The sequence below is a fragment of the Protomyctophum bolini genome (assembly GCF_963924005.1).
Source record: "Protomyctophum bolini genome assembly, chromosome: 10".
NCBI lineage: Eukaryota > Metazoa > Chordata > Actinopteri > Myctophiformes > Myctophidae > Protomyctophum > Protomyctophum bolini.
In genome coordinates this window covers 17,686,504-17,714,416 of record NC_137871.1, presented here as the reverse complement: position 1 = coordinate 17,714,416, position 27,913 = coordinate 17,686,504, and the positions used below count along the sequence as shown (strand labels likewise).

General features: G+C 42.8%; 1 protein-coding gene across 1 annotated transcript; it reads left to right on the top strand.

Annotated features, from left to right (window-relative positions):
* The first annotated feature begins 347 nt into the window (after positions 1–347).
* Positions 348–27,061, top strand: LOC308323160 (F-box and WD repeat domain-containing 11-B). Its single transcript, XM_080774819.1, has 13 exons — positions 348–500; positions 5,035–5,103; positions 6,586–6,805; positions 9,473–9,659; positions 10,048–10,138; positions 11,460–11,597; positions 12,330–12,448; positions 20,855–21,104; positions 24,233–24,351; positions 24,437–24,547; positions 24,643–24,721; positions 24,845–25,009; positions 25,661–27,061. The coding sequence occupies exons 1-12, from the start codon at positions 462–464 to the stop codon at positions 25,004–25,006; spliced, it is 1,584 nt and encodes a 527-aa protein (XP_080630945.1). The 5' UTR covers positions 348–461; the 3' UTR covers positions 25,007–25,009; positions 25,661–27,061.
* Positions 27,062–27,913: the final 852 nt, after the last annotated feature.

Sequence of the window (27,913 nt, the reverse complement as noted above, 5' to 3'; positions counted from 1 at the left end):
ACTAAATCATTCATGTGTATGATTTTTTATTTTTTTACTAGCATCCATTTCATTTATTTCTTTTAAACTTCACTTCATATCACATTAAACGCGACATCCTGCAGCATCACGGTAAAGCTATGCGGATGATTGATCATGCCTTGGTGTATTCCTCCTCAGGATAGCAACAGCATCCTCATCCGTTTGCCCTTTTGTTTGTGGGAGTCACCGGGGAAGCCTTGGTACCACGGTAAGCCAATCAATAAAGGGCAACGCAATTAAACCAGCCCCTTTTGACAAAATCCGTCCAATCGGCAACTCTCTTCATTATGTCGGCGTCACCATCCCCCACCCACTCCTTTGACACTGCTCCTCCAAGCGGTGTGGCTGAGCGAAGTGAATGACGTCTCTGCATTTGCGGGCCGCCGACGCAGGGCTGGGTTTCCATTTTCAGAGCGAGTTTCGGGGGGGATCTGATCAACATGGAACCGGAGATGGAGGACAAAACGTTGGAATTAATGGTAAGATTCGTTCGGATGTGGCATCTCGGGACACCCGACGTGTTAATTGTGAATCTAACCACATAATTATGGCACCGAACTCGATTCGACGACAGGAACGGGGGGGCTGAAGCCACTCGTCGGTAGAGGTGGAGGAGAAAGAAGGAGGGGGGACCAGAAATTAGAGGGAGGAGGGCCTGAAATAATCGATATATGCCACGAATGTTCTTCTGTGGGGTGAACGACGATAGCTACATTAAAAAAAAAGAAACAATTGCCACCCAAACGCATGTATTTGGTGTTCGGTAGTTAAAAGTAGCCAGTCGAAAGGTTATTGAAAAGTCCGTGGGCCCGGAGACAGCCGTGTGTTGTCGGGGTAGTTGTTCACTGCGGTGACGCTGCGCCACTGACTGCCCAGGCCCTGCCGGCTACAACAACGATCCTTTATACCCCGTCGCACAAACGTCGAGTTCGACCAAAACATGCATTTAGAAAAACACAAGTGTTATTGGGTCGTATGGCCGTACATTTTTCCGATGGCCATCGGGTTGGTGTAACGCAGCGAAAGGCTCGTGTGACTGGCATCAAAAATAAAATGCCGTTAGCTACAGCTAACGAAGCTAACATCGGCTAGCTGTAGTAGCTGGGTACGAAGCACCTCGTATTAAAAAGGGTGGTTGTTTTTAACCACATTACTTTGAGGTAACCTTTACTCGGGTCTTTGATATACGTGACAAAATGATAACAACGCATCATCTCGCAGGAGGGATGTGTGTGGCCAAAATGGCAATGTGCTGCTTGTGTGCGTGTGTGTTTATATTTTTGAGAACTGCGTAGAAGGAAGTGTGTTGCTGTTTCATTCACACGGCGTTACCATGATTGGCGATCTAGAGCGATTAGCTTAACAGGCTAGCATGCAAAGAAAAAAAATCTAGTTCCATTTGACAGCCATTATCTGAACCCAAACAGCCCACTGACTGCTTAACTAGCAGAATAGTTTTTTGTTGTTGTTTTTCTCGACACAAAGATACAGCCAGTATATTATATTGTGTCGCCCGGTGGGAAGATGTAGAACTAATGGTGTCTGTTTACCGTCTTCCAAATAAAATGATGTTGATCTGCTAGCTGGCTAAGTGGCTAATATTAGCTTGCTAGCCCCAGCATCACAGGGGTCAAAGTGATTATATGAAGCCGTTTGGTAGCTGTGGCTCACATCGCCACACATTTGGCTAATTCGTTGGTACTTGAATAGCCCATAGTTGAGTATTGTTGATTGGATTTATGGCCACATATGTTTGGGAAATAAGTTTACGGATTTGAATCCCAAATTGTTTACCTCTGTTGTCGATCTCGTTGTGTGTTTTCATGACGTTAGCGCAAGGCCAGAAGAGTGCTTTTAGGAAATTGGGTTTTATTAAACCGCAATATTCCTGGTCGTAAATATTTAGGGCCACTGGTTGCAATTGTTTTGTCCTGTCCACTTATTAGTAGTTGCATATTATAACGGAGAGGTGTTTGTTGTTGTTCAGTTAAGCTATGGTGGGCAACTGAAGTTTACAGGATGCAGTCATGAGATCATCCCATTTCATTTGAACACATTGTTTCATACCATCATAAATGGCTTGTAGTAACGGGTGATTGATTATCACCCAGACAGGCAATATTGGTATTGTCTAGTCTATTAAAGTGCCTCGGGTGGACCTTTTAGTCATTCACATGAAATGGCCCTTATTACAAAAAATGTGTAGTGTATTGGACTGTAATAAACTCAAATATTTCACAACAATTTTAGCCATACATGTATTTAACATTCACCATTTTGTAGGGCCAATATTGTACAGGTTTGTTTACAATTGTGTGTGTGTGTGTGTGTGTGTGTGTGTGTGTGTTTTGTCCCTGTGTTTTTCACTAACCTCTCATAAGAGTTGCAGAACAGTTGATAGGGTATATGTACAACTATTAAAGTGACCAATGCCCCCACAGCTCCTCCTCTCCTCAGCCTACCCCTTTCCACTTCATGTCTAATAATGCTTCTGTATGTGTGTTTGTGTCAGTCTATATCTCGTCTGTGAAGGGATGTGTGTTCCTGCGCTCACTGTGCCAATGTGCGTGTAGCTCTAATACTGGTTTTTCCCCCCCACTACCCTACCTCCTTTCCCCTCTTCTCCCCTCACTCTCGATGGTTACACCCCTCCTCAATTCCAATCTCCACTCACTATTATTTTTTTTTTAAACATTTTGTTCACCCACTCCACCGTCTTGTTCCTCCTCCCCCACCACCACTGCACCTATCCATATATCCGTTCATTTGCCTCCACCCCTCATCTCTCATCAATTTCCCTTCTCTTTCCTTTACCTCCCAACTTGTCTCCTGCCCTCTCCTCTACTCTTATCCTCTTCCCCATCGTTCTCCTCTCCTTCCCTGCCTCCCTCTCTCTCTCTCACACAGTGCTCTGTGCCTCGCTCTCTCTGGCTGGGCTGCTCCTCGGTGGCTGAGAGTTTGTGTGCACTCAGGTGCCTGCAGAGCATCCCCTCTACCCGGGCTCACAACCAGGTTCTGCCTCTCTCCTCTTAATTCTGCTGCCCCTCCTATCCTTATGCCCTGTCCCACTCCCTATACCTCTCATCACCCACTCCTCCTCACACCCCCTTGTCTACCCTACCTTCTGTCTTCCTTTCCTTGCCCATCGAAAGAACACTGCTCTGGAGTTCATCTCTGGTGCCCCCCAGCCCTCTCTGGTTGAGAAACAGAACCTCTGCTTTGATAACCCACATCTAGTGTAACCTCTACTGCTTTATGATACTTACGTTTTTGTATCTGATTTGGACAATATTATGAAGTTAAAAATAATTGGACTATGTCCATATAGAGTATTTTATCCCATAAGATGAAGATATCAGGATGGATTGAGTGTGATGATTGTGTGTGTGTGTGTGTGTGTGTGTGTGTGTGGGGCGGGGGGTAACCAGAGAATAACCCCTACATTTTAGGAGCAATGTGTATTCATAATTTTCTACCTGGAGGTGTGAGGACTGAGGTGGGGGGGTCTCCTTCCAGCTCTGAGAGGCTACATGCTTGCCTGTGCCTTCCTGGCTTAATGTGGTCTATCAGTCCATCTGTCTTTATGCTCTGCATGGTCACCACCACCACTACCAGCAAGCCCATCCTGCCTGCTTGTCCTGTCTGCACTGGTCTTGATAACTGACCTTGTGTCTGTTTGTGTTGGTGATGGGCACCACCTTATGATCTGGAGGGGCTTTCTGTTGGTTTTGGTCAATGTCTCCGTGTATAAACGCCCAATGCCAAAGTTTTGGACTCTGGGGAACAAGTAACACATGGGTTATTATGGTGTATATAGACAGATGAACCTGTATTTCACCCGTTGATGAACATTTTCAAAGCCTCTGACTATGACACTCACTCACTCATTCACTAACTTTCTCACTCTCTCTCTCCCAGATGTGTGATATCATTGACCCTATAGACAGAGGTTGTGTACAGGTTTCTCAATTTGGAGATTAGGTACCCATAGGACAGCTCTGAAGTATTACAGTGCTATCCATGCCCAAAGACTAAAAGAGAAATTTCAATAGGAGAGAATATGTGAATTGTCCTGTAATTAAAACTGTGGTGTGTCTAATAGATTGCATTGCACTATGCTGTCGCAGTCTTCGTTTGAAGGGATACAAAAAAAAAGATTGTATTTACTATCAGAACACAGATTGTGTGCACATCTCAAGGCCTATATTTAGGCCAGGTGCTGGATGTCAGGCATCAAGGCAAACATCAAGGAAGAGAAAGAACATCCGCACACTAGTTTCTAGAGTTCTGAGACTTACTTTATTTAGAGGCAACAAATTGCCTACTATATATATATATATAATCAGAAACCATAAACGTCTAATCAATCTGACCGACATGCCTCTGTGAAGAAGACGAGTTGTTATACCTACGCAAAGTATTTCTTTGGGAAATGTTTGTCAGCCTGCAGCTCAGTTGAAAGTTTTATTTTTCAAAGCCACCTTTTGTGTGAAGTTGGTATTGGTACAAATTCTCCTTGTATGCAATTCACTGGTAACAGGAAGTAAATCGCATTCCATCTTCAGTCATGCTATGTACATGTGTGGGATCCAGTTACCTCCACCATGTGTTTGTCTATTCTTTCCTCTTGTTTGCGCTGGAAAGCCACTGTCTGATTCTAGTTTCATTACACCGGTGTCTGAGCTGCTGCCAGTGACATACCCAAGATGCTGCAGTTTAATTTCCTGTCCAGACTGCTTAGGCCACATCACAGACAAGAAAGCAGATAGATTCTTTTTGTTGCATTACTCCATTAGTTAGCTGTGTGTGCGCGCGTGCGTGTATTCTCCAGAAATCATATTCGCTACCTTTTCCTTGGCTGTATTTGCGCTACTCTTATTTATTCAATGCTGTCCACGCAGTTGCCCTGGCTTTATTAGTGTATTTGATACAAGCAATATATACACACACACCAAGTCAAAGAATCCGTTGCTAAGCCACCCCTGCCTTGTGTTTTTTTCCCCGTCTCCACAGAACATGTCGGGGATGGAGTCACAGAACATCGTAGATGACCTGTCGCCAAAGAAGACCACAGTTCTCAAGGTGTGCACCTCACTGGCCATGCATTAATCTGCAAAAAAACCCACATAAATAAGCATAGAAGTATTCAAATACACCAGGCTGCCGCTAAATACTAAATATTCACTTGGACATATTTATTAGGGCTGCCACAAGCCTCAAATTCTTGAAAGGTTATAACAAAAAGAAGCATTTATATATATATATATATATATATATATATATATATATATATATATATATATATATATATATAGCTTTAAACACTTTCCCTATAGGCGAAAGGCCATAGAGTTAAATGCAACTGTTATTTAAAAGGAGGGGGAAAAATAAAATGCATTTAAAGGTGTACTGATTTGAGAATGGTATTTGCTTTCAGTATGTAAGCCTGTAATGAAAAGAAAGTAAATGTCTATCATTACTTGTTGATATTTAATTAACCCATTTTGGGCAGGAACCCCTTTTGGTGTTTTAAACATTATGTTATAATTTAGCTATTGAAAAATAGCAGATCTACAAGCTCATAGCGCGTCACCAAGTGGCACACTACGAGCTTGTAGGTCTGCTATTTTAGAAAAAACGTGAAAATGTGGCGCAAATTTTGAATCTTTTTTCCAGAACAAACGTTTTTAACTCAAATCTTTGCTTCTGTGGGTCCCCTGGAACAACATATTTTTAGATGGGGTTCAGTGGCCTCTTGCATAAACATTTTGGGTTCCTTGACATGAAATATTGAGCACCACTGATATAGAAACATGGGTATTTCAGAAAACGGTCAGGATTTTTAGAAGACATTTTTTAAAGGCCAAAATGGGTTAATGAGCATAGCGGTGAAATGGTTATTTTAGAAGATCTTGTGATTGGGGTGATTTGCGTTGGTGGTAGTTTTGAGAGAGATGAGACCTATATTGATCCCTCAAGGGAAATTCAGTCGCCATGGACCGTACAGTTGGAAAATACAGATTACAGGGAAAGAAAAACGCTGTAAATTCAGCATGATGGAAGGACATCACGTTTCATACAATGGTACAGAGGAGTATTGTAAGTGACACAAATTATACCTTTAATGGTATCATTCAGGTAGAAACATTCCTGTTTCTAGTGCTGTTGGCAGGAGGTGGAAAACTGGCACAATGTTGTGGCGGTTGACTGCCTATGACATGGGGCTGAGCTACTGTTTTATCCTTGCTGCAGCACACATTGCCCATAATCTGAACCTTTGTATTTTGTAATTAGTGGTGCTCCGATCGGCGATCCGACAATTTGATCGTGATCAGGATCCACCCCAAAGACCTGATCGGAGCGCCTCTATTTGTAATACAGGATCAGTTGTGCAACACCTACATCCTGTCCAAGAGTTACAGTATCAAATCCAGAAAAAAAGAAAATCAGAGCAAAGAAACCTTTACATCCAGCCATGTTAATGATTTAAATGTCTTGTGAATGTTTAAGTGGGTATGAGAACAGTTATTAAACCTGTACCTGTGCTCTGTTGGTCTTTTTTAGCTTAGTAACGGTCCGGTGACGGGATCTCGCAAGCGTCCATCAGAGGGAAACTATGAGAAAGAGAAGGAACACTGCATTGCCCTGTTTGACCAGTGGTCGGAGGCCGACCAGGTGGAGTTTGTGGAGCACCTGATCTCCCGCATGTGCCACTACCAACACGGCCACATCAACTCCTACCTCAAACCAATGCTGCAGAGGGACTTCATCACGGCGTTGCCAGGTAGAATAACACAGACGCACACACAGACAGTTACTCCGACATCAAATCTTTTTTCATTGAACCCATTTTGACCTGAAATCAGATTCTAAAAATGTCTTCTACATCCTGACAGTTTTCTGAAAAAGCTATGTTTCTATGTCAGTCGTTCTTTGATTTAAAAAAAATAGCAGACCTACAAGCTCGTATGAGCTTGTAGCTCAAGCATAGCTAAAGCTAAAGCATAACATAATGCTAACACCAAAAGGGGTTCCCGCCCAAAATGGGTTAAAGATTTGTTTATTGACAATGTACACATTATCATCAGATCACTTTACAGATTTATTTTTTTAAACAAGACGTACTGAAAAACAAAACAAACGGAACCACCACACAAAAAAAACAAAACTGGAAAATTAAAAACCCACCCACCCCTGCCCCAGAAAGGTAAACTACACAGCTTTCATTACTCCGTATTGTCCTGTCCATAACACCCTTTGACAACAACAACTCATAGTAAAATCAACCCAGAGGAGATATTTAAGGTAGAACCTCAAATAACCTACTGTACCCCAGATCTTTTCATAAGTAGCAGGCTTTCACTTTACATTGTACTGTACAGTACAGTACAGTACAGTACAGTACAGTACAGTACAGTACAGTACAGTACAGTATCTTTTCTGGAGTACAATATGATGAAAGTTCATTCAGTCAGTGTCTCTGTGAAGGTGAGTTGTCAGATTTCCAATTAACCAGAATGATTTTCTTTGCGGCTGTACTGGCATGGAGGTGATCAGCCTTGGTCACTGTTGAGTTGTTATGGAAGCCCAGGTTTGTTTTGATAACGGCAGTCTCATGTCTCACGCCTTCCTCTTGACAATACAACCTAGATTCTCTGTGGGGTTCAGGTCAGGCCAGTTTGCTGGTCAGTTAAGCACAGTAATACCATGGTCAGTACACCTGTTACCAGTAGTTTTGGCATTGTGGGCAGGTGCCAAATCGAGCTGGAATGGAAAATTAGCATCTCCATGAAGCTTGTGAACATACTGAAGCACAATGTACTGTAAAAAGATGGCTGTGTTGAACCCATTAAGTTTTCACTGTCAGTGGATCTACATCAGCAGATAATAATAATAATAACTAGAACTGCACTCTGTCGAGTGCATACTTGCTTGAGTGCGCAAGTACTTTCGACCGCTACAAACTGTCAAATCTCAGTTTCTTTGTGAAGGAACGTTTGAAATGTTGAATTATTAGGTTTAACTGTTTGCTACCTACCTACTTTATGCATGTAACGTAATGACTACTTGTGCCTGATATGGCAGTGGTGCCAGATTACATACATGTATACATAGGAGCATTACGTTTAATCCTCCCAACACTAAAACATATCGTCATTACGTCACCATCGAAAACCAATTACACTCTGGCATTGGGTCCTTTAATCCACATCTGTATTACGTCATCATTGAGAGCTAGTTATACATATACTATGTATATGTATATGTCATTTGTAAGTTGATTAGCGGTATACTGTGGTTACTTTGCGCCGTATGCACCGCCCCAGCCGTCCCGCCAATTTTGATGCATATGCACCGTCCCAGCAATTTTGATGCATATACACCGTCCCTAGTTATACATATACATAGTATGTATAACTAGCTCTCAATGATTACGTAATAAAGATGTGGATTAAAGGACCCAAAACCCAGGAGTAGTTGTAGTGAATAGATAACATGGCCAAAATCATCACTGTGTTTTGTCCAGAGTCTCAACACAACCATCTATTATATTTTGCAGTACTGTGTGCCTCCATACATTGATGAGCTTTATGTTGATGCTGATCTTCCTTTTCAGGCAGCACTTGGCACCTGCCCACAGAGCCAAAACTACTAGTAATTGGTGTAGTGACCATGGTATTACTGTGCTTAGCTGACCAGCCAACTGGCCTGACCTGAACCCCACAGAGAATCTAGGTTGCATTGTCAATAGGAAGGTGTGAGACATGAGACTCAAAAATACAAATTTTAATTTACGGCTGTTATCAAACAAACCTCAACAATGCCACAGGCTGATCACCTCCATTGATTAAATAATTTGTTGAAAAGTAGCCCAGACCAAGTATTGACTGCATACATTAATATACTTCAGATGGTCCACATTTCTCGTTTAAAACTTTGTTTTAGTGCTATCGTAAAACATTCTAATTTGTTGAGATAGTTTTTATTTTCATGAGCTATTTGCCATAATCATCAAGATTAAAACAAAAACGTTTTAAATACTTTATGCACAATGAATTGAGAATATATGAAAAATGCACTTGTCTAATTATATTACGGAAGAAAATGAACTTTTACACAATATTCTAATTCATTGAGATGGAGCTGTATTGTTGCTATATAAATCAGTAATGACTACATTATTAACCCAATTCTGCAATACAGCATCGGCTATGGGATAAGGAATATTAGGATTTTCCCTAATAATGTTGTCGCCGACATCAAATCTGACCCCTGTACAAAATGCATTGTCACTGTACGAGCACAGTAACTGACATACACACAGGATGACTTTATGCTCGTGCACACAGTAGGGAGTAGACGTTTCCCTCTCATAACACACACACACACACACACACACACACACACACACTCTCTCTCAACTCTTCTCCTTCTCACCCTACCTCACCAGCCCAGGGCCTGGACCATATAGCAGAGAACATCCTATCCTTCCTGGATGCCCGCTCGCTGTGCTCGGCAGAACTGGTGTGTAAGGAGTGGCAAAGGGTGATCTCAGAGGGCATGCTGTGGAAGAAACTAATCGAGCGCATGGTCCGCACAGACCCCCTCTGGAAAGGCCTGTCCGAGAGACACCAGTGGTGAGAGTGAACACAGTCGTGCAATAAGACATGGGAATCATTTAGTTCATTTAGTTGCTATAATTCGCAGAAATATAATTAAAGTGAACTTGTGTACTTATTTGTGGTGCTCCGCTCCAGTTTATGCCAATTATTGAGGCTCTGTGCATCATTCTCCTTTTCTTTAGTGGTTACCTGACTATATTGCGTATCCTACGAGAGAAAGGGATTGCCTTTTACTACTTTAACTTGGGTCAGTCTCCGTTGTCTGATTTTAAGTGAAAGGTTTTCAGGGCATGTGCATATCTAATTTATTTAAACTTGGGTCAGTATCCGTTGTCTGATTTGAAGTAAAATGTTTTCAGGGCATGTGCATATCTAATATATTGAATTTGTCATTTCCCCATAGGGAAAAGTACCTGTTTAAAAACCGCACTACAGAAGTCCCACCCAACTCCTACTATCACTCTCTTTATCCCAAGATCATCCAAGACATAGAGGTAAGAGGTTACAGCCAATCTGCAGTCACACATCAAATAAGCATATTTCAAAAACACCTCATAATTTTCTTTGTTTACAAGCATCATCCTAATGGCAGATGCTATTTTCCCTCTGCAAGGCGATGGATTTATTTACTATTTATTGGTACGATTTCTTTCCAGGCAAATTTATGTTTCACAATCTATCACAATTAATTTTTTCATATAGGGTTTTTAAGAGAATTAACTGAATAACTGTACAACCAAATTAGTTTCCAGTGTAACTATAGCCCTACAAAGGACCCTTATGTGTCCCTTTTATACAATTTGTACACTATCTAGAGCACAGAGGATTTTACTGTGTAGATTGGAGTACTAGACATAAAATGGAAAATACTAAAAATCATATCAAATGGGGGTAGACCCCCAGTCTATGGCCTAATGCAAATCAAACCAGGAGTCCTTGAAATTAAAAGGACTGAGAATCATTACCTTCAGTAGTACCATTGTTCGTTTTGCTCATGTAGCAACTGGCTGCTATAGTTGCAGCTGATGCATTTAAGGGAAGCCCTCACTCAATGTTTGACGGTGCTTTTTCTTTTGATGTGCTTTTACTTTATTTGTATATCAATGTAACGTTGATGCACCAGAACATTTGTCGTGTTACCATTCCTACGTACAGGGACCACCTCGCTGTTTGACTCTGCGTACTGTTTATGGTGCTTGCATTTGAGGTGGTTAAACAGGTTCCTTGTGTTGCTATCTGAGGTTCGAACGTTGTTTTTGCTAATATCGTTTTTTTGCACCTTTTTTCTGTTTTGGAATATCCAAAATTGTTCCAATGATGGATTTCGAGTTCTTTTTAGCGACCAACTCTTTGGAGTTTCTGATTATCGCTCCCAAGAGCGAACAAAAGAGGGGTGGGTACTTTGAATGTGTGTATGAACAAAAAGAACAGATCTTCAAGCAAACAATGTGTTGTGTTGTGATCAGTTGTAGCTCTGTTCTTTTTTGCAAGCGACACTTTCGTACTAGAGTAAAATTTACGTTTATAATTGCAACTCACTGTATCGCAACCTATAATCTAATCAATCTCTGAAAAGGCAGATTGGAGACATTCTAATTTAATCGTTTATGATATCATATAGAACAGCACTATTCTAGTCTCACACGCCCCATCCCCATTTCCCACCCCAGCAGATCTCGCATCTGTTTTTGTCCTTGCTAATAATACACATGCTTCTGAATCTGCACGTTTCCCCTCCCCTTGCCCTAAGGGTGGTGGGGTGCCTCCACTCGTTCTGCATTTCCGTCTCACTGTCTTTTCCTCTTCCTCCTCCAGACTATCGAAGCTAACTGGCGGTGTGGCAGACACAACCTGCAGAGGATCCAATGTCGCTCAGAGAACAGTAAAGGCGTCTATTGCCTCCAGTATGACGATGACAAGATCATCAGCGGCCTTAGGGATAATTCTATCAAGGTAACCGTCTGTGTGACTTTAAGTGCCGGCGATACACAAACGGTAGAAATGAGCATGTGTGATTGCGAGAATGGCAGTGTGTGCGTGTGTGTGTGTGTGTGTGCACCTGTGTACCTTTTCCCATCGTGTGTTATTTCGCATGGCCCAGAGCAGCTTATCATCCCATTGTTATTGCCGTCTGTGGAGCTGAGGTTACCAGTAGACAGTCAGACAGAACACAAGTGTATTATGGGATAAGAGGACTCATCTCCAGACTTGCTATGTGCCCCCCCCCCCCCCCCCCATCCGTCAGGCCTGGGAGAATAGAAGAAAGGGAGGGGAGGATGGAGGGAGAAGTGGGATTTGTTTTGAGGAGGCGTGTGTGAGCGTGCGTATGTACGTACACAAATGCATACACAGTGTTGAGCGCCACAGCAGCAGTGGGGAAATGGGGCATGAACAATACTGTGAGCTCAGGCCATTCTTTGCCTGACCCAAATCTGCTACATTTTCACAACCACTTTCCTAACTAATATCCTCACTCTTGTGCTTTCTCTCTTCCCTGATCTTTCTTCTTTCTATCCCTGTCTCTCTACTTTTGTCTCCCCAATCTCACTATGGTTTGCATCAATTCCATGCTCTCTCTCTCTCGCTCTCTCTCTCACTCTCTCAATCTCTCTCTCTCACTATCTCTATCTCTATCTCTCTCCTTTTTTGTCTCTTCCGATCCCTCCTATCTGTCTTTCCATACAGATCTGGGATAAGCAGTCGTTGGAGTGTTTGAAAATATTGACGGGTCACACAGGTTCAGTTCTGTGTCTGCAGTATGATGAGAGGGTCATCGTCACCGGCTCCTCTGACTCCACTGTCAGGTATGGCACATAAAAGTAGTTTTATATTAATGTGTGAAAAATAATACATCAAACATTGCAGGCAACAGTACAAGCCCCATACAGATGACTTGTGTTTATACTGTATGATTTGCTAAACCAGGTGTGGTTTAGGAATAATCTTTAAAGAACATTGCAGCTTTCCTAAATACAACACAAACAGATAACTGCAGTATGTAGGGCTGGGACAGTGAGTGTAGATTTCTTCTCACAACGCGGGGGGTTGGGGGACAGACGGATGTGTCTCGGCAGTTAACCACACCCACCACAACCAAATGCACTTCACCAAGGAATAAGAAAGACATTTATAATGCTGACATATATCACACAACTGTGGTAATGCAGTTATTGTCCCTGCCCTAGAAGTATGTGGTTCCTGCTGCCAAGAGTAATGCTTCTGGGGGGGGGGGCACTCAAAGTAGCTACTACTGGCCAATCGCAGCACGTCTTGCACAAGTGCACTGGCCATTGTGGCTAATCACAGCGCGTTCTTACTCAAACGAGGGAGGATTCCATGCTGCTGCTCATTGCTGGGAGGAGGAGGGCGGTTGACAGGAGGAGGATAGGAGTTTACTGAGAAAACCTGACATAAGTGACATTAATGGTTCGGCTTCTCAGTTTCAGATGTGGAGCGAACTAAAAAGTAAAAGTTGTAAAAGGGCATGCTTTGGATGCTTTGCACTCTTCCCATTTGCCGCTGTGCTTGTGCTTGTTTTCCGGGTGCTGGAGCAAGTTGCTCGTGTGCGATGCCGTCTGTCACAGCACCGGGCCGGCCACCGACCTTTTACAGGTACAGGTGCAAAGCATTGCAGACTGGCACTGCTGCTGCACAACATGAAGCTTATCAACATGACAACAGCGTGTCCCGACATACTGTCCCTTATTATCGTGAAGTCGGGTAGTGTACATTGTTTATTTTGCACCGAGGAGCCATGTGTGTCTGATTCTGTGTTGACTGTGTACGTCGCCTCGGCTAAAAACAAAAAGGAAGCCTGACGTATGCTTCGCCGTACGACGTGTCGTATGTTAAACAAATTATCTGATCTGCAAGCTCACAATGTGTCGCCTCCGCAACACGTTGTGAGCTAATAGATCGGCTATTAAAAAAATAATAACAAAAGTATCTAAATATTGCTTTGACGCTCATATTATTCTTATATTAAGTATTAAGAAGTTTGTATTAGAATATGCATATAGGGCTGGAATACACGTGGACCTATAGCTGCAATTTGCAACTCTAGATTTTTTTAAATAATGGGATGAATCTAGAGTTGCAATACTCTCCATAGACTCCCCAGTCCCCACTTATCCAATAAATATCGTTTTGCTATAAGTTATTCATGCATCCCTCTTTTATCCATCCGGCGAGATGGATAAAAGAGGGATGCATGAATAACTTATAGCAAAACGATATTGCTAGAGTTGCAAATTGCAGCTATAGGTCCATGTGTATTCCAGCCCTATATGCATATTCTAATACAAACTTCTTCAAATGTATTTGGCCGCAGACCCCATCTGAAAATACTTTGTGCTGACAAGGACCCCCCCAGAAGCAAAGATTTGCGTAAATATATATATATATATATATATATATATATATATATATATATAAAATATGTAATAATTCAATACACACAAAAATAAAAACAGATCTACAATCCCACACAAATCCCATCGTTTTGATTGATTGAAATATGTATTAACAGTTTGCAGAATTACAGTACATTTCAAGCACAAACTCGATACAAAGACTGTTAACTGTGAGTGGACGACCCAATTAAGCATTACACTTGTTTACAGGCTGACGGGTCGCCGCATTTTAGGAGCACCAAGTAACTCCTCCAGGTGCTCCTCTGAGTACTAGACCAAAAAGGTTGTGTGCAGCCCTGTATATAAACCATCAAATGATACTGCACTATGAGAGCATTCAATGGACAAACAAGCCAATACTTGAAAGTGCAAGCCTTTGAGAGGGACAGAGCTACCAACCTGCACGCATTTTGTGTACCAAACACGCAATTCTAGGTATCTATATGCAGGTACGACATTCACAATGATAACCACACAATTTTGGGTGAAGGTGTAATCATCCCCCAACTATTTCTGAACGACGCTGACTCAACGCACTGCATCCTGACAGCCAAAGCGACGTTTGCTGCGCATGGCGCCCTGACAGCCAATCGGCGTTGATGTCCTGTTGTCTTGTTTTGGATATATCCATGCAGGAAAACCTTTGCAAAGACGTGAACTCATTTTGCTGCCGTCTTGTCTGAATGAGCTGGTCAAGTTGGATCCATTGCCAAAGTTGAATTACGTACATGTCAATCTACAGCCAGCGATCGAAAGGGAATATTATTATTATTTTATCTACCACCTTTCATACACATTCAATGTACAGTACAGCTCATTTAAAGCCCAGGCTATCTATCAAGCCTAGTTGATAGACATCATTGTGAGTAAGCAATGTTAAATATGTTTTTAAATTAGACTTAAAAACTGAGCAAGTATAATTCTCCATTAGTGAAATGTACTACATAAGGGAAAAATTAGCAGAGCCAATAGTCAAGTGGTAATGGTTAATGTCTAAAAATACACATTAATAGAGAAGCTAAATGTGTAAAACAAGAAAACGGTGTGCTATCAAGATTATGAATTACTATGTAGTGGACTTACCTGCTTCTCTCTCTCAGATAAGAGGTCCTTGGTCTGAAAAACATCACTTTCATATAGCGACAGTTGGACAAAAGGCAGATTAGACGGCATTATTACCTCGACATGCAATTTCTTTGCATTTTTTATGCAGGGTTTGACACTAACGGTTGCCCGATTGCCCGGGGCAAGTACAAAAAATGGTCTGGCAGGTGAAGGTTTCTACCGGCTTGCCCAATCGGGCAAGTGTGTATTTTGAGTGAACGTCTTAGTATAGTTGGCTATATAAACATTTACACAACATGAGATATATGTCTTGAACGTGGTCATTGCGCGACGCTTCCGCATCTTCCCCTGCTTTTTTATCTCTCTCCCAAGCAACCCCCCGCCGCCGCCACCACACACCGTAGCACTACTAGCACGCGTGAAGCTATGAGAGAGGTCCCGGCTCCAGCAAAATATTGAGCCCCCCAAAACAGGCCAGCAGCCTGGGGGAAAGGTAAAAAATACTACGGACAGTGTCACAGAGAGGAAAAAGTGACGATAGAAAAAGTAAATGAGTCAGAATGACGTCAGCAAAAGTTTCTGGAGTCGTCCTCTGCAAAGTTTTGCCGTGACTTTCCCAGCTTTCTGACCGGTATGTTCAGTCGGTAAACAATCTAAACATGGCATCATGACGACGCCACAACCCGCTTCGCCAATAAAGCTCTGCCCGAGCAACACTATGCGACGATGCTCTGTCATACGGCGGTGTCGCGCCTCAAATGTTGCATGCATGCTTCACAACGCTTGGGATGTGATGCGTGTGTGTGGATCAGCTGTTTTCGGCACACAACACTGTTGTACCACGAAGTAAATCTCACAGAACGTGCACACATCAATATACATTGCCTGCCAATTGTCAACAATACCATCACTGGTTGGTTTATTGTGTTTTCAGAACGTCGTTGTTTAATGGTTGCCAGTCATTCAACAACTCATCTCATGCTGATACTGATAGTATGCTAATGGTTGTGTGAAAGTGGAACCTCCAGTAATGAGGTGTCCTCCCAATGGAAGAACAACTATGAAGAGAGCTAACCCTAATTGTTAAAATAAAATATAGTATTTGCATAACTTGATTGTTTACTGTAGCCTATACTAAGTTTTCAACTGGGAAAGGAAACGTTTCAAGCATGCAAGTAGAAAGTAAAAAATACGTTAAAATAAACGGTAATGCGGGGGCACGGTGGCACAGTTGGTAGTGCTGTCGCCTCACAGCTAGAAGGTCCTGGGTTCGATTCCCACTCGGGACGCTGTGGGCACTGTTTCCTCCTCCGCGTCATCAGTGCCCATACCCGAAGACAGGGTTGGCGAAAGCCGAAAGGGCCTTTCTGTGTGGAGTTTGCATGTTCTCCCCGTGTCCCCTAGGGTAGGTACCCTCACAAAAAACATGCAGTAATCCTGGTCACTAAACTGCCTCCCCCTGGCCAGCCGGGGCGCCTGATGGAGGGGAAAGGAACTGGTTGGAATAACGTGTACCTTCCACGCGCTACGTCCAACCAGGGAAACTCCCCCCCCCCCCCCCCGTCAGGTGTAAAGGAGCAACTTGGACACTCGGGCATGAAGGAAGCATGAGTTCAAGTCCGTTGCTCTCCCCTTGTCCCCCCTTGTAGGCCTACAATATATTTTGGGGGGGCAAGTGGCCATGAGCTGAGGGCAACCTTTACTTGCCCGACGGGCAAGTGCCTCTGAGACCTTAGTGTCAACCCCTGATTATGAGAATATTCAGATTCAATGAAGAAAAAAGTGGAATGACCCCACACAATATACTGTAGTTCTGCTCAACGTCATTTTTTATTTCAACCTAAATACAACCCCTCCGGGCTTTCTCAAGTTACATGGGTATGGCCTTGAAATCCTTAAATAGGTGGAACATAACTGGGTGTCGTCATTCACTCAATTGATAAGCCAATAGGCTGTATGTGAATCCACTTCAGAGCAATACAAATGCATCAATTAAGGGGCCATACACTCATGGACGTAAACAATAGGTTTAAAATAAAAGCGGACATGTCTTTCCGGCACCCCAGAGCTCCTATTCTGAAGGAATAGGATTGAGTTAACAGGTTCCATCCATCCAACGTGTCCACACGTCCTAGGGAATCCAACCGACGGGTTGCAATGACGTGTGTGTGTACACTAAAGTTCTCAACCCTACCCTAACTGTGAACAATTACCATAATGTTAAGCCCGACAAAAAAAAGAGGGAAAAAAACAGCACTAAATGGCGGCGCGGTGTTTCAGTGTGAAAGTGAGAACGAAGATCAGCGGACTTATCGAAATAAAGGATGTATGTAACTCACGTTAGAATGGGCTATTAATGTTCCTTTTCCAATCATTCTAATGGATTCCATACAGTGGTGGTGGTTGTTGTAGTATACTACCTTGTATGAGTACACAGCATGTTGTATACTACAACAGTGGTGACTGGTGAGTAAACACGAATAGCTGCTTCAACTTCCTCCCTTAGTTTCCTCTGAAGTGAAGTTGCTTTATGTGTAGCATTTAAATTATATATCACCATGGATCGTTGGCAGGTTAACTGGTGGTTAGTAGCTCGTTTGGTGCGCAAACCACTGTTCTCTCTACTGTACTGCCTGCGTGTGTGCCCAGTGCAGGACTGCGGGGCGGGCATGCTGCTCTGGCCTCGTACACACATGCCAGACGGACATGATCTGTTCTGTCTGTGTTTCATGGCCGCCTCAGGCTCAATGCTTTTCCAATGGAAGTCACGTGGTTTGACATGTGTGTACGAGGTCTCTGAGTCTGAAATGCCAGTGCGATGCGACCCCCGCCTCCAGTCCTCCTGTCACAACTTTCACAAGTGAATCACCCTCTTCATAATAAATACATACATGTATACACAATCACATTACACAAATAACAGAATTCCTATAACACTCTTTAAAAAAAAAAAAGAACATTCACGGAAAATCACCAAGCCCAAGGCTCGGCCCGGCCGGACTAATTAGCATAATTAAAAGCCCTGGGCCGGGTAACGTCGGTACCGATCGGGCCAGGTCGGTTTCGGGCAGAGTTTAAGAACTTAAGTGTACACGTCCTAGCGTATCTTCAATGATATCGGGCGAGAGAATAATATTCAGATTTTTTTATTTTTGAGTGGGACTCTAAGGCCACCGTACGCTTCGCTCTTCGTTTATATTTGTGTCTGGCACCCCAGAGCTCCTATTTTGAAGTGGTGTGAAGTCGCCAGGTGGGAACAATGGCCTGTGTATTTGCTGTATGGAAGGTGATTAGTTAAGATTGTGTGCAGTGTTGTGCGAATATGTGAGGGCCTAATATGTGAAAATATATCCGTAAATATAACACTAGATCAATTTTAATCAACAATTTCTAATATGCGATATTTTGGGCTTGATTAGAGCTTAATTTGACTTAGTTATGAAAAATACGATTATCGCTTAGCATCCCGGACATCTGATAGTGCTGCACAGTCCAAAGCTACTACCGGATGTTCTGGTTCGTTAAACCAGAAGTGCTCTCGCCAGAGTCGCTCTAGTCAAAATCGGCATAATGGTGACGTTACCGCCACCAGCAGGACTGGGTGTCTAATACTATAGGATTGCCGTGTCAGAATGAGAAAAAAATGAATATAAGTCACTAAAAAGCTGCTATTGGGAGGGGCAGTCCAAGGGTTTTAAAATGAGGATATAGAATAAAATTTAAATAAATAAGCTGCTAAAAGTTTTCCTAGGACTGGGGCAGCTCGTGAAGTCAGGGGTTAACCCTGTCCACTTTCCCACGTAATTTTGTGGTTTAGTGGTGGTGGTTAGAAAACACAGATCGTCTGCTAAACGCACACAGTGAAATAAAATAAAACGGCTGAGCTCACAATGAACTCACCTTTTTCCTTTCGGCGAGCGATGGAGCCTTGAAACTGAAGCTAAGCGGCTAACCGGTAGACCTCGGTCGCCAAGGTGTCCACCTCCGGCCCCAGGAGCCCAGATGGTACGGGAGCGAGTGACTAATTCTCGTGCGAGTTTCCGTGCAACCCCCACGCCTCCTCACCCACGCCCACCCGCCTCCCCGTTCTCGACAGGATGAGCTGCAAGCGTAGAGAAGAAAATGAATCCGCAGCATGGCAGGCAACGCTGAACCGGCACAACAAGCGCTAAATAATATTGATGATGATTCTAATAATAATATAGATATAATAACTCTATATATAATAATATATATAGAGTCCAGTGGTGGTTGATGTTTGTAAAGCGTTATACTATTAGTATTGTGCTAAAGTCCTGACGCAATCGCTCATCTCCTGGTTCACGGATGTTTTTCTCTATGGAGAAGTCATCTTAAATCGTCTCGTATAACAATTGTGGTCCAAAAATAAACAAACCGTCTCTGCGACCTTGTCGGGATTGTTTGCGATAGTCAGTCAATAGTCATTCATATTTGATAGTCTGTCGCGTGGTCGCGGCCAGGGGGCGGGGGGAGCCCACAGCAACTGGCACAGGAAATAGTAACTCGCGGTACGGGAGAGGTCCCGTTAGCAATCTGTGTGCAGCTTTTTTTTTAATGTATTACCCACAGAGAAACGGCCTTAATAACCCTGAGCTGTTTGTACAACACTTTATCATTGCCAAAAATCCACTGTTTATTTTATCTTTATCAGGAGTTTATATCCATCAGATAAACTGTATATCCTAACTGTATGTGTGACACAGGGAAATTATTTGATGCATTTGCAATGTGTCTTTGCATCTCTTTTGTGTGTGTGTGTTGGCACTGTGAGCTGGCTACCGCACACAGAAGCTCAGCATTTACCTCCTTATTACTTCACACTTCTGCTGTGCTCACTGGGCGGTATCCAAGGAAAAGGTGACTTCACTTCCTTAGTAACGGTTGACGGGCACTTGTTTATAGGCTTAAGTGTCAGCTTTTCCAGTGTGTTCTGCGTTTGATCCTTGTTGCCCAAACGGTGGAGTTCAACATTAAAAAAAGTATCTTAATGCTCCAGCATATAGGTGTGCTTACACCCGCAATCCTTGCTCTCTATTGTAAGCTCAATACACATAACTCTCTCTCCACTGACTGCGTTGTTTGTCCTCTTGTTCCATTTCACGTCTTCTCTACTCTAACCTCTTGCCCCATATCCTTTGCTCTTTGTTACTAACAATTTTTAAGTGGTGCAACCACTTCTACAACCAGCTTTGTCCGTGTACCTGTGTACGTGTGTGTGTCTTTGAGCACGAGTGGTGTGCGCATGCGTGCGCGTGCACCACTGGTGTGCACCCGCACCCGTGTGTGTGGTGCCGTGCATGTGCTCGTGCACCACTGGTGTGCGCACGCACCCGTGTGTGGACGTTGTTGCTACATAATTAGCGTCGATGCTAGCGACCTAAAATATAGCCATCCTTGCTCTAGAAAGCGCCAATGTTTCCATCTAGACCACCGGATTATCAGCAAAAACCTCCGAAAATCGCGCTAATGGACCAAACCATGGACAGCTCCGTAGATTGAGTTATTCAGCTTTTAGAGAGGGGAGTTGCGCCACTTGGTTCACACAGGTGTGATTTTTTTACTTGCGACTCACCATCGTTTTTTACTTCGTCACTCTTTAAAATGTGCCTTTACCCCACAACACTCAAATGACTGTAATCTCATCATTACCCTCTCTTCTTTCTCTCCATGTCCTACTTCATTCCCCCCCTCCACCCCTTCTCCTCCTGGTAGGGTGTGGGAGGTAACGTCAGGGGAGGTGTTGAACACCCTGATCCACCACAACGAGGCTGTGCTCCACCTCCGATTCGCCAACGGCCTCATGGTGACCTGCTCGAAGGACCGCTCCATCGCTGTGTGGGACATGGCCTCGCCCACCGACATCAGCCTGCGGCGGGTACTAGTGGGACACCGGGCTGCTGTCAATGTGGTGGACTTTGACGACAAGTACATCGTCTCCGCCTCGGGAGACCGCACCATCAAGGTGAACACAGTGCACACGGAGCATCAGAGTAGGCCTCTAGTGGAGACTTTAATTCCTGATTGCGGATATGAAAGTGAAGTTAAAATCAGGAGTTGGATCATTGCTTTGTCAGCTTTGATGATTAAACAAAATTTAGGATTACACCAAAATTGTACCTAACATAAACACATTTATGTCACCAACAAATGGCTTTACAGAGAAGAAAAAGGAACAACTGCAGCATTTCAAATGATTTCATGTCTAACTCTACTATGACAGGGCATTCCACACTACGGTGGCAGTAGTTTACATAAATACAGAATATGTAGACAATGTCAGTTGATTTTGCATTTATAATTATATCACAATTACTTTAACCCACATAGACCTGTTGCAACCTATACATTGTTGTACCTTTCAATATGAGAGTTGTATCACAGACGTAGAGGAAGCTTCTACTTGGTATATACTATGTTGACTGTAGGTGGTACAACATTGGCTTAAATGTACATTGTCTAGCATTCAATGTAAATTGACGATATAAGGTTTATTTGACGTGGTCAAGTAACAGCAAGGTTTCCACTTATGACACACATCCTTGCGTGTAGGAAAGGCTGGGGACATGGTGGCTGTATCTGTTCTAAAAGTTCTATATACAAATACATCAGCGACCATCCTTACTCCTGACGGAGAAACTCCATCATTCCCCATCCTTCCTGGCATACTCCAGGGGACACACTTGCACCGTTTCTATGTATTATTGTTGTTTATGTTCTTATGTCAGTTGATACTATCGATGATAATGGCTACCAACTGAACCCTAAAAGAAGCTCTCGTCATCCTGCTAAATACCTAACTGATTTTGCTGATGACATCGCGCTTACCAGTCAATCTTTGAGTACGCTCAGGCTCTCCTTCAGTCTCTGGAGCAGGCCTCCAACTGTGTTGGTCTATATCTCAACGAGACAACTGAATACTTAAATATATGCAAATCCAACAATGACCATGTTATCAAAACGCTTAACAACACTCCTTTGAAACAGGTTGATGACTACAAGTATTTGGGTTCTTGTATATCTTCTTTCCAAAAGTACTTAAAAAACTATGAAGGGTATGGCCTGGTCAATGACATGCATAATATCTGGTCATCCCACTTAGTAAGAGGTTCAAAGTAAAAATATTTAGGACGACCGTCGAGGCGATTCTACTCTATGGCTCCGAGACATGGACACTCTCAAAGAAATTAGAGAAACATCTGCATGGCACTTCTAATGAGAGCGCAAAATCTCTCTTGGAAGAGCCACTATCGACTTCTCTAATATACGGCAACCTTTCCCGTGTTACTTCACTAGTCCAAACAAGAACACAGTTTGCCGGCCACTGCTACAGAGCTAATAATGAGGTTATATCTTCCTTTCTCTGGAATCCTGCCTCAAAGCAGACCAGAGGTAGAAAACTATCGTTCCCTGATGGCATAGCTAGGACACATGCATCAGTAAGCAGGAACTGGGGATGGCAATAAAGGACCGGGAAGAAAAATGGTGATCTGTTCTAACATGATTTCCAAAATGTGTATAGAATATTGTTTGAGAATGCCAAATAATTTAAGTATTTTTTGTTACATTGCCCTGTAGTGATATTCCAATTGGAAAAACTGCCTAACAAGCTTGTTGCCTCCCAGCTGGTTGAAATAGATGCTACAAGAAAAATCCACGAGTGCACTACGAAGTAAACCTTTACCAAACCACTAAAGGATGGCGACGTCCTACTTTATCCATGATGAATTGAAAATTAGATTGCCACAAAGATAGCATTTGCTGTTGGCTCTGTATCTGCTGTAGTTCCTCGTCGCTGTTCTGCCCCCAATAAATAACCCGGTTCCTTTCACTCATTAAAATCATTTCTTTGCCCTTTTATATGGTCGTCATTTACAATGCCCATTCTGTACTGTTCTCTCCAACCAAAGCCCAAAGGGATTAGTATCACTATAATATTTCACTGCGGATCAAAGTAATATGGGGTTATTAATTGCCTTTTGTCAGCAAACTGCCACGTACCCTGTCAGTTTAATTACTTTCCAGATCAACGGTCTATAATTATTTCTGGCATTTTAGAGCTTATAAATGGTAGAAGTGAAAGCGTTTGATAAAATGCGCTAATAAGTTTTGAAAAGTTTTCGCTCTGTGTTGAAAAAAGAAAATTCACACTTTGAGAGCATATCCTGCACAGGCCCAAAACTCCAGGCTGAGCCCAACTCTGGCGTGTAGTATTTGACCCTGGCCCAGACCCAACTCTACCCAAGGCCCGGCACCAAATAAATGTAATCTCTTTCTGACATGCGCTTTGTTTGATGCATGCAGCACACAAACTGATGCGATCCCATGCAGTGTCTGATAGACACAGACGGAACACACACATCATATAGAGAAGTAAACATAACTTCACGTGCCACCAACAACCATGCTCTTATATTAAAAGGCAACTCCCATCCAACTGTCCATACAGAGTCACACAAGCATGCTATCATGCAGTGGAGAGAATAATTATGTGATACAGCAGACAACATTCACCAATATTAGGGCCATGACAGAGAAGCATAAGCCATAAATGTAAATAAAGATATGTGATCCAACTGCAAATAAGTAGTGTTATGGTCGAGCTAGCTTTCTTTGGTGTGAACTGTGAAAAAAAAAAAAATGATTTGATACTTCTATGATAATGAATGAACTTCATCCACTATTTATGTTGAGTGAGTGCTGTGCATCGTACCATTCCTCCTTTAAATAAGAGGCTCCATTCACTGGCGAATAGTACCACTGCGTGATAGTTGATGGGTCGATTCTTTACACTGCAAAACAATTTTAGACTCCTAGAAGTAGTAGTTGCTGTTTACAGATCAGTGTTGTTCGATCATAGAACTGAATTGTTTCACCCCTGGGTTGTAATTAAGTCCGTTACTGGGAAACTCATAATTTTATACATTTGGCAATTGGCAGTAACTTCTGAATATTTAAAATGGCCAGAATTCAATCCACAGACAGTGTGCACTGCAAAAGCTGTTTTGATCGCTTCATTATTTAACTTGCACAATGAATTTAAGGTTGAAAATCGTTGGAATGTCACTATAAGCCCCCTCTATCTCTCTTTAGGTATGGAGCACCAGCACTTGTGAGTTTGTGCGCACTCTAAATGGGCATAAGCGGGGCATCGCCTGTCTGCAGTACAGAGACCGTCTTGTGGTTAGCGGCTCCTCTGACAACACCATCAGGTATGTGTTTGGGTGGAAAAAAAATATCTTATTTTACACATTAAAAGCATTGTATCTGTATATTCTAATTTCTCTCACCCTCCAGATTATGGGACATAGAATGTGGAGCATGTTTGCGGGTGTTGGAGGGCCATGAGGAGCTGGTGCGCTGCATTCGTTTTGACAACAAGAGGATTGTCAGTGGGGCCTATGACGGGTCAGTCAAAAACACCCATATGCAGCAAATGCAGCTTTATATATAGTATGTCAAATTTCTTCTGATGTCAATTCCACTTTTTTCCCTCTTTGCAGTAAGATCAAAGTGTGGGACTTGCAAGCAGCCCTGGATCCACGAGCCCCTGCCAGCACCCTATGTCTGCGCACACTAGTGGTAAGTGTGTGTGTGTGTGTGTGTGTGTATGGACCTGCCTATAGATGATTGCATGTATGCACACACGTGTGTGTCAAGATAATTTTCCATGCTTTGCCCTGAGTGTGTGTTTGTGTGTTCCAGGAGCACTCGGGCCGTGTGTTCCGTCTGCAGTTTGATGAGTTCCAGATCATCAGCAGTTCTCATGACGACACCATTCTGATCTGGGACTTCCTCAATGTCTCGACCAATGGCCAGCCAGAAGGGCGGTCCCCTTCCCGTACCTACACTTACATCTCTAGATAGCAGGTATGTGCACATGTCTCAAATGTATATTGTAAGCAACAGTAATGAAATCGGAGTAGGGAAAAAGTGGGGAAGAATTGCCCCATTTATTTCTGCTTAAATTATTTTATGTTTACTAGTTCAGGTTAACACATTGACTGACAGAATCTTTTCAGTCTGCAGTCCCTTCACTGCCACCGGATCCAGCTGGGATTTTTATTTTGTAGACACCAAAATGAACCTAAAGCAAAATTGCCTAAAGCTAATGTGGCTACCGTCTTTTTTCATCTGAAGCATTGCTATTGTAACCGCGAGGTACAGACAATTTTTGTAATGAGCCGCTAACATCCTGGTTTTGATCAAACACCTCAATCTGAGAAAGGATTTAGAGAAAAAAGCTTTTTAAGATTGCAGTTGTCACGGCCTGATGATAATAACTTCGGAGAGCTTTCATAATTAATTACCTAATAACTCAACTGATCCTTGGCAGTCTGACTGTGGATAAAGCTCAAAATATTTTTACATAGTTTTTTGTAATATTGTTTCATTGCTTGAGACAATGCTTTTCTCAAAGATCCACCTCTGTTCGTAACGACCATGTAAGGTTGTGTCAGTTTCAAAAACCCTGCTGCCGGAATTGGTGAGTGATCACTGTTGACCCTTCTCGTCCTCTAGGTGGCGCCACCCACCGCACCCTTTTCTTGGAGGAGCCCAGGGCTGATTGGCTGATGGGTACATCCTTTGTGGAAGGGAGCCCATCTCCTCTCTTATCCTCCTTGTCCTCCTCGTCATCTCTGTCCATCACCACCAACCCATTCTGACAGACTTCTTAAGTCTCTCCCTGTCGCTTGCCACTCACTCCCCAGACTCGCACACATAAAAACACATATGAGGATCCCACAACGCCCCACCCCCGAGAAGTCATGTTCTGCTACTAATTTATGTTCTGTAAAGTACACTAATATAACAGTATTAACACAGACCTCATCTTTAAACGTCAACCTAGCTCCTCCTTCACAGCCACTCAAAGCAACTTCTCTTCAATTCCCGACCCCTGCCAAAATAATCTCCATGGATACAGAATCACACACACGCATATATATATATATATATATATATATATATATATATATATATATATATATATATATAGATGTATTAAAAAAACGACACAAACACACGCACACATAGTGGCCAAGTTGGACAGAGGATGACCTGCGGAGCTGTGATGCAGGAGACAGAGACTCTTTCTTCAGCTCTCAGAAAGGAAGGAAGGATTTGAGACGGAGGGAGTGAAGGAGGGAGAAGATGTGTTGGGGGCGACTTGCGCCCTTCCCACGCTCCCTCTCGCTCCCTTTTGCTCCTCCCTGCCTCTCTCCTTTTTCCACCCTTGCTCCTTTACCCCCTCCTCTGGGATGCACACTCGCTTGGAAGACGGTGGGGGGGAGGGGACGCACACACTCAAGTTTGCCTGAGTGTGTGTTTGTGTATGTGGACTTGTGAAACGGCAAAGCAGGGCAGAAGCGATGGGGGGGGGGGGGGAAACAGACGTGCATGTGAGGTTGCCATGGGTACAGCATCCCGGCACACCTCGGCTCTTTTTTTTTTCTTTTTTTTTTCTTCTACATTTACTTTCTTACCTTTTTTTAATTATTACTATTATTTTCTAATTTTATTTGATGAATAATTTGGTTCTTAGTACAGAAATCATACTAAGCGTAGTCATTTCTCCTCCCTGTCTGTCTTTTCTTGTTCTCTCTCCTAACTATTTCTCTCCCATCTGTCCTCTCTCTCTCTCTCTCTCTCTCTCTCTCTCTCTCTCTCTCTCTCTCTCTCTCTCTCTCTTTGTTTCTTTCTTGCTCTCTCTCTCTCTCTCCCCCCTCCATCTCCATCATCTACGTGCTTGCTTTGGTTATGAGAGAAGCTGGAACTCAAGAGCTCAAATTTAGCTGTAAACGGAGTTGTCTTGTCAAAAATTGTGTTGTATATTAAAAATGATTTTTTAAAGAAGAAAATGACCTTATTGTGAATAAAGTACTTGACAGTGGTGGAGTGTTGAGCCAACCGTAACATGAATGCCTGTCTAATTGTCTGTTCTTGTCTGTGTGTGTGTGTGTGTGTGTGTGTGTGTGTGTGTGTGTGTGCGCTCGTGTGTGAGAATGCATGTGACTGTGTGTGCATGTGACATCTTGTCTCTACTTTTGTAACTTTCAGATAATGTCGCATCATTTTGCAAATTATGCTGTATAGCTAAGACCTTTGCATAAAATCTTATCTAAATAATGAAGGTTTATTTTTTAAGTAGACACATGCAGACAGAAAGAAACCATCCCTTTGAATGCACTGGGCCAAAAGCTACATAAGCTAAATAGATTTTTCGCTAGATGGTGTTGCTTGCTGTGTCTTTCGTTAATGTGTAAATCTGAGCTATATTTGGCGAGTGATTAGTCTAATGTGGCTAAGTTCCTAGACATTCTCATTAAGTTAGGCTGCTTTTGTTTGCCAAATGTATTCAAAGCTATTACAATATCCTTGAGTGGTGATTTCCTTCTTACTGTGATGGCATCTCTTCAGACCCAGCAGAGAGTGACTGACTCACAGCTGCATTGTTTACATTGTCAATGGAAAACATGAATGTGAAGATAAGACGCTTGGAGGTTTCATAAAAGAGTTCAGAGATAAGAGATGAGCCGACACCACCTCAGTAGTTGTCCGAGTTGTCCCAGTGTGTATGTCACAAAGGACAGCGATTGGAGCACAGCCATGTTTCTTAATGTGGATGCCTGCTAATTATAAATTGGCATGAACCCATTCACTTTATATGAAAGTGAACATCAATCTCACTGTTAAAGGAGGTTAACCTTTGAAATTAATGTTGACCCAGAGATCGGTTTCTGGTATAAAAGTGTTGATAATCTAATGTTAAAT

Coding starts and splice junctions, on each gene's coding strand:
- LOC308323160 (XM_080774819.1), top strand. CDS start 462: ATGGAACCGGAGATGGAGGACAAAACGTTGGAATTAATG. Junction 501..5,034: donor ACAAAACGTTGGAATTAATG/GTAAGATTCGTT, acceptor CCGTCTCCACAG/AACATGTCGGGGATGGAGTC. Junction 6,806..9,472: donor CTTCATCACGGCGTTGCCAG/GTAGAATAACAC, acceptor CTACCTCACCAG/CCCAGGGCCTGGACCATATA.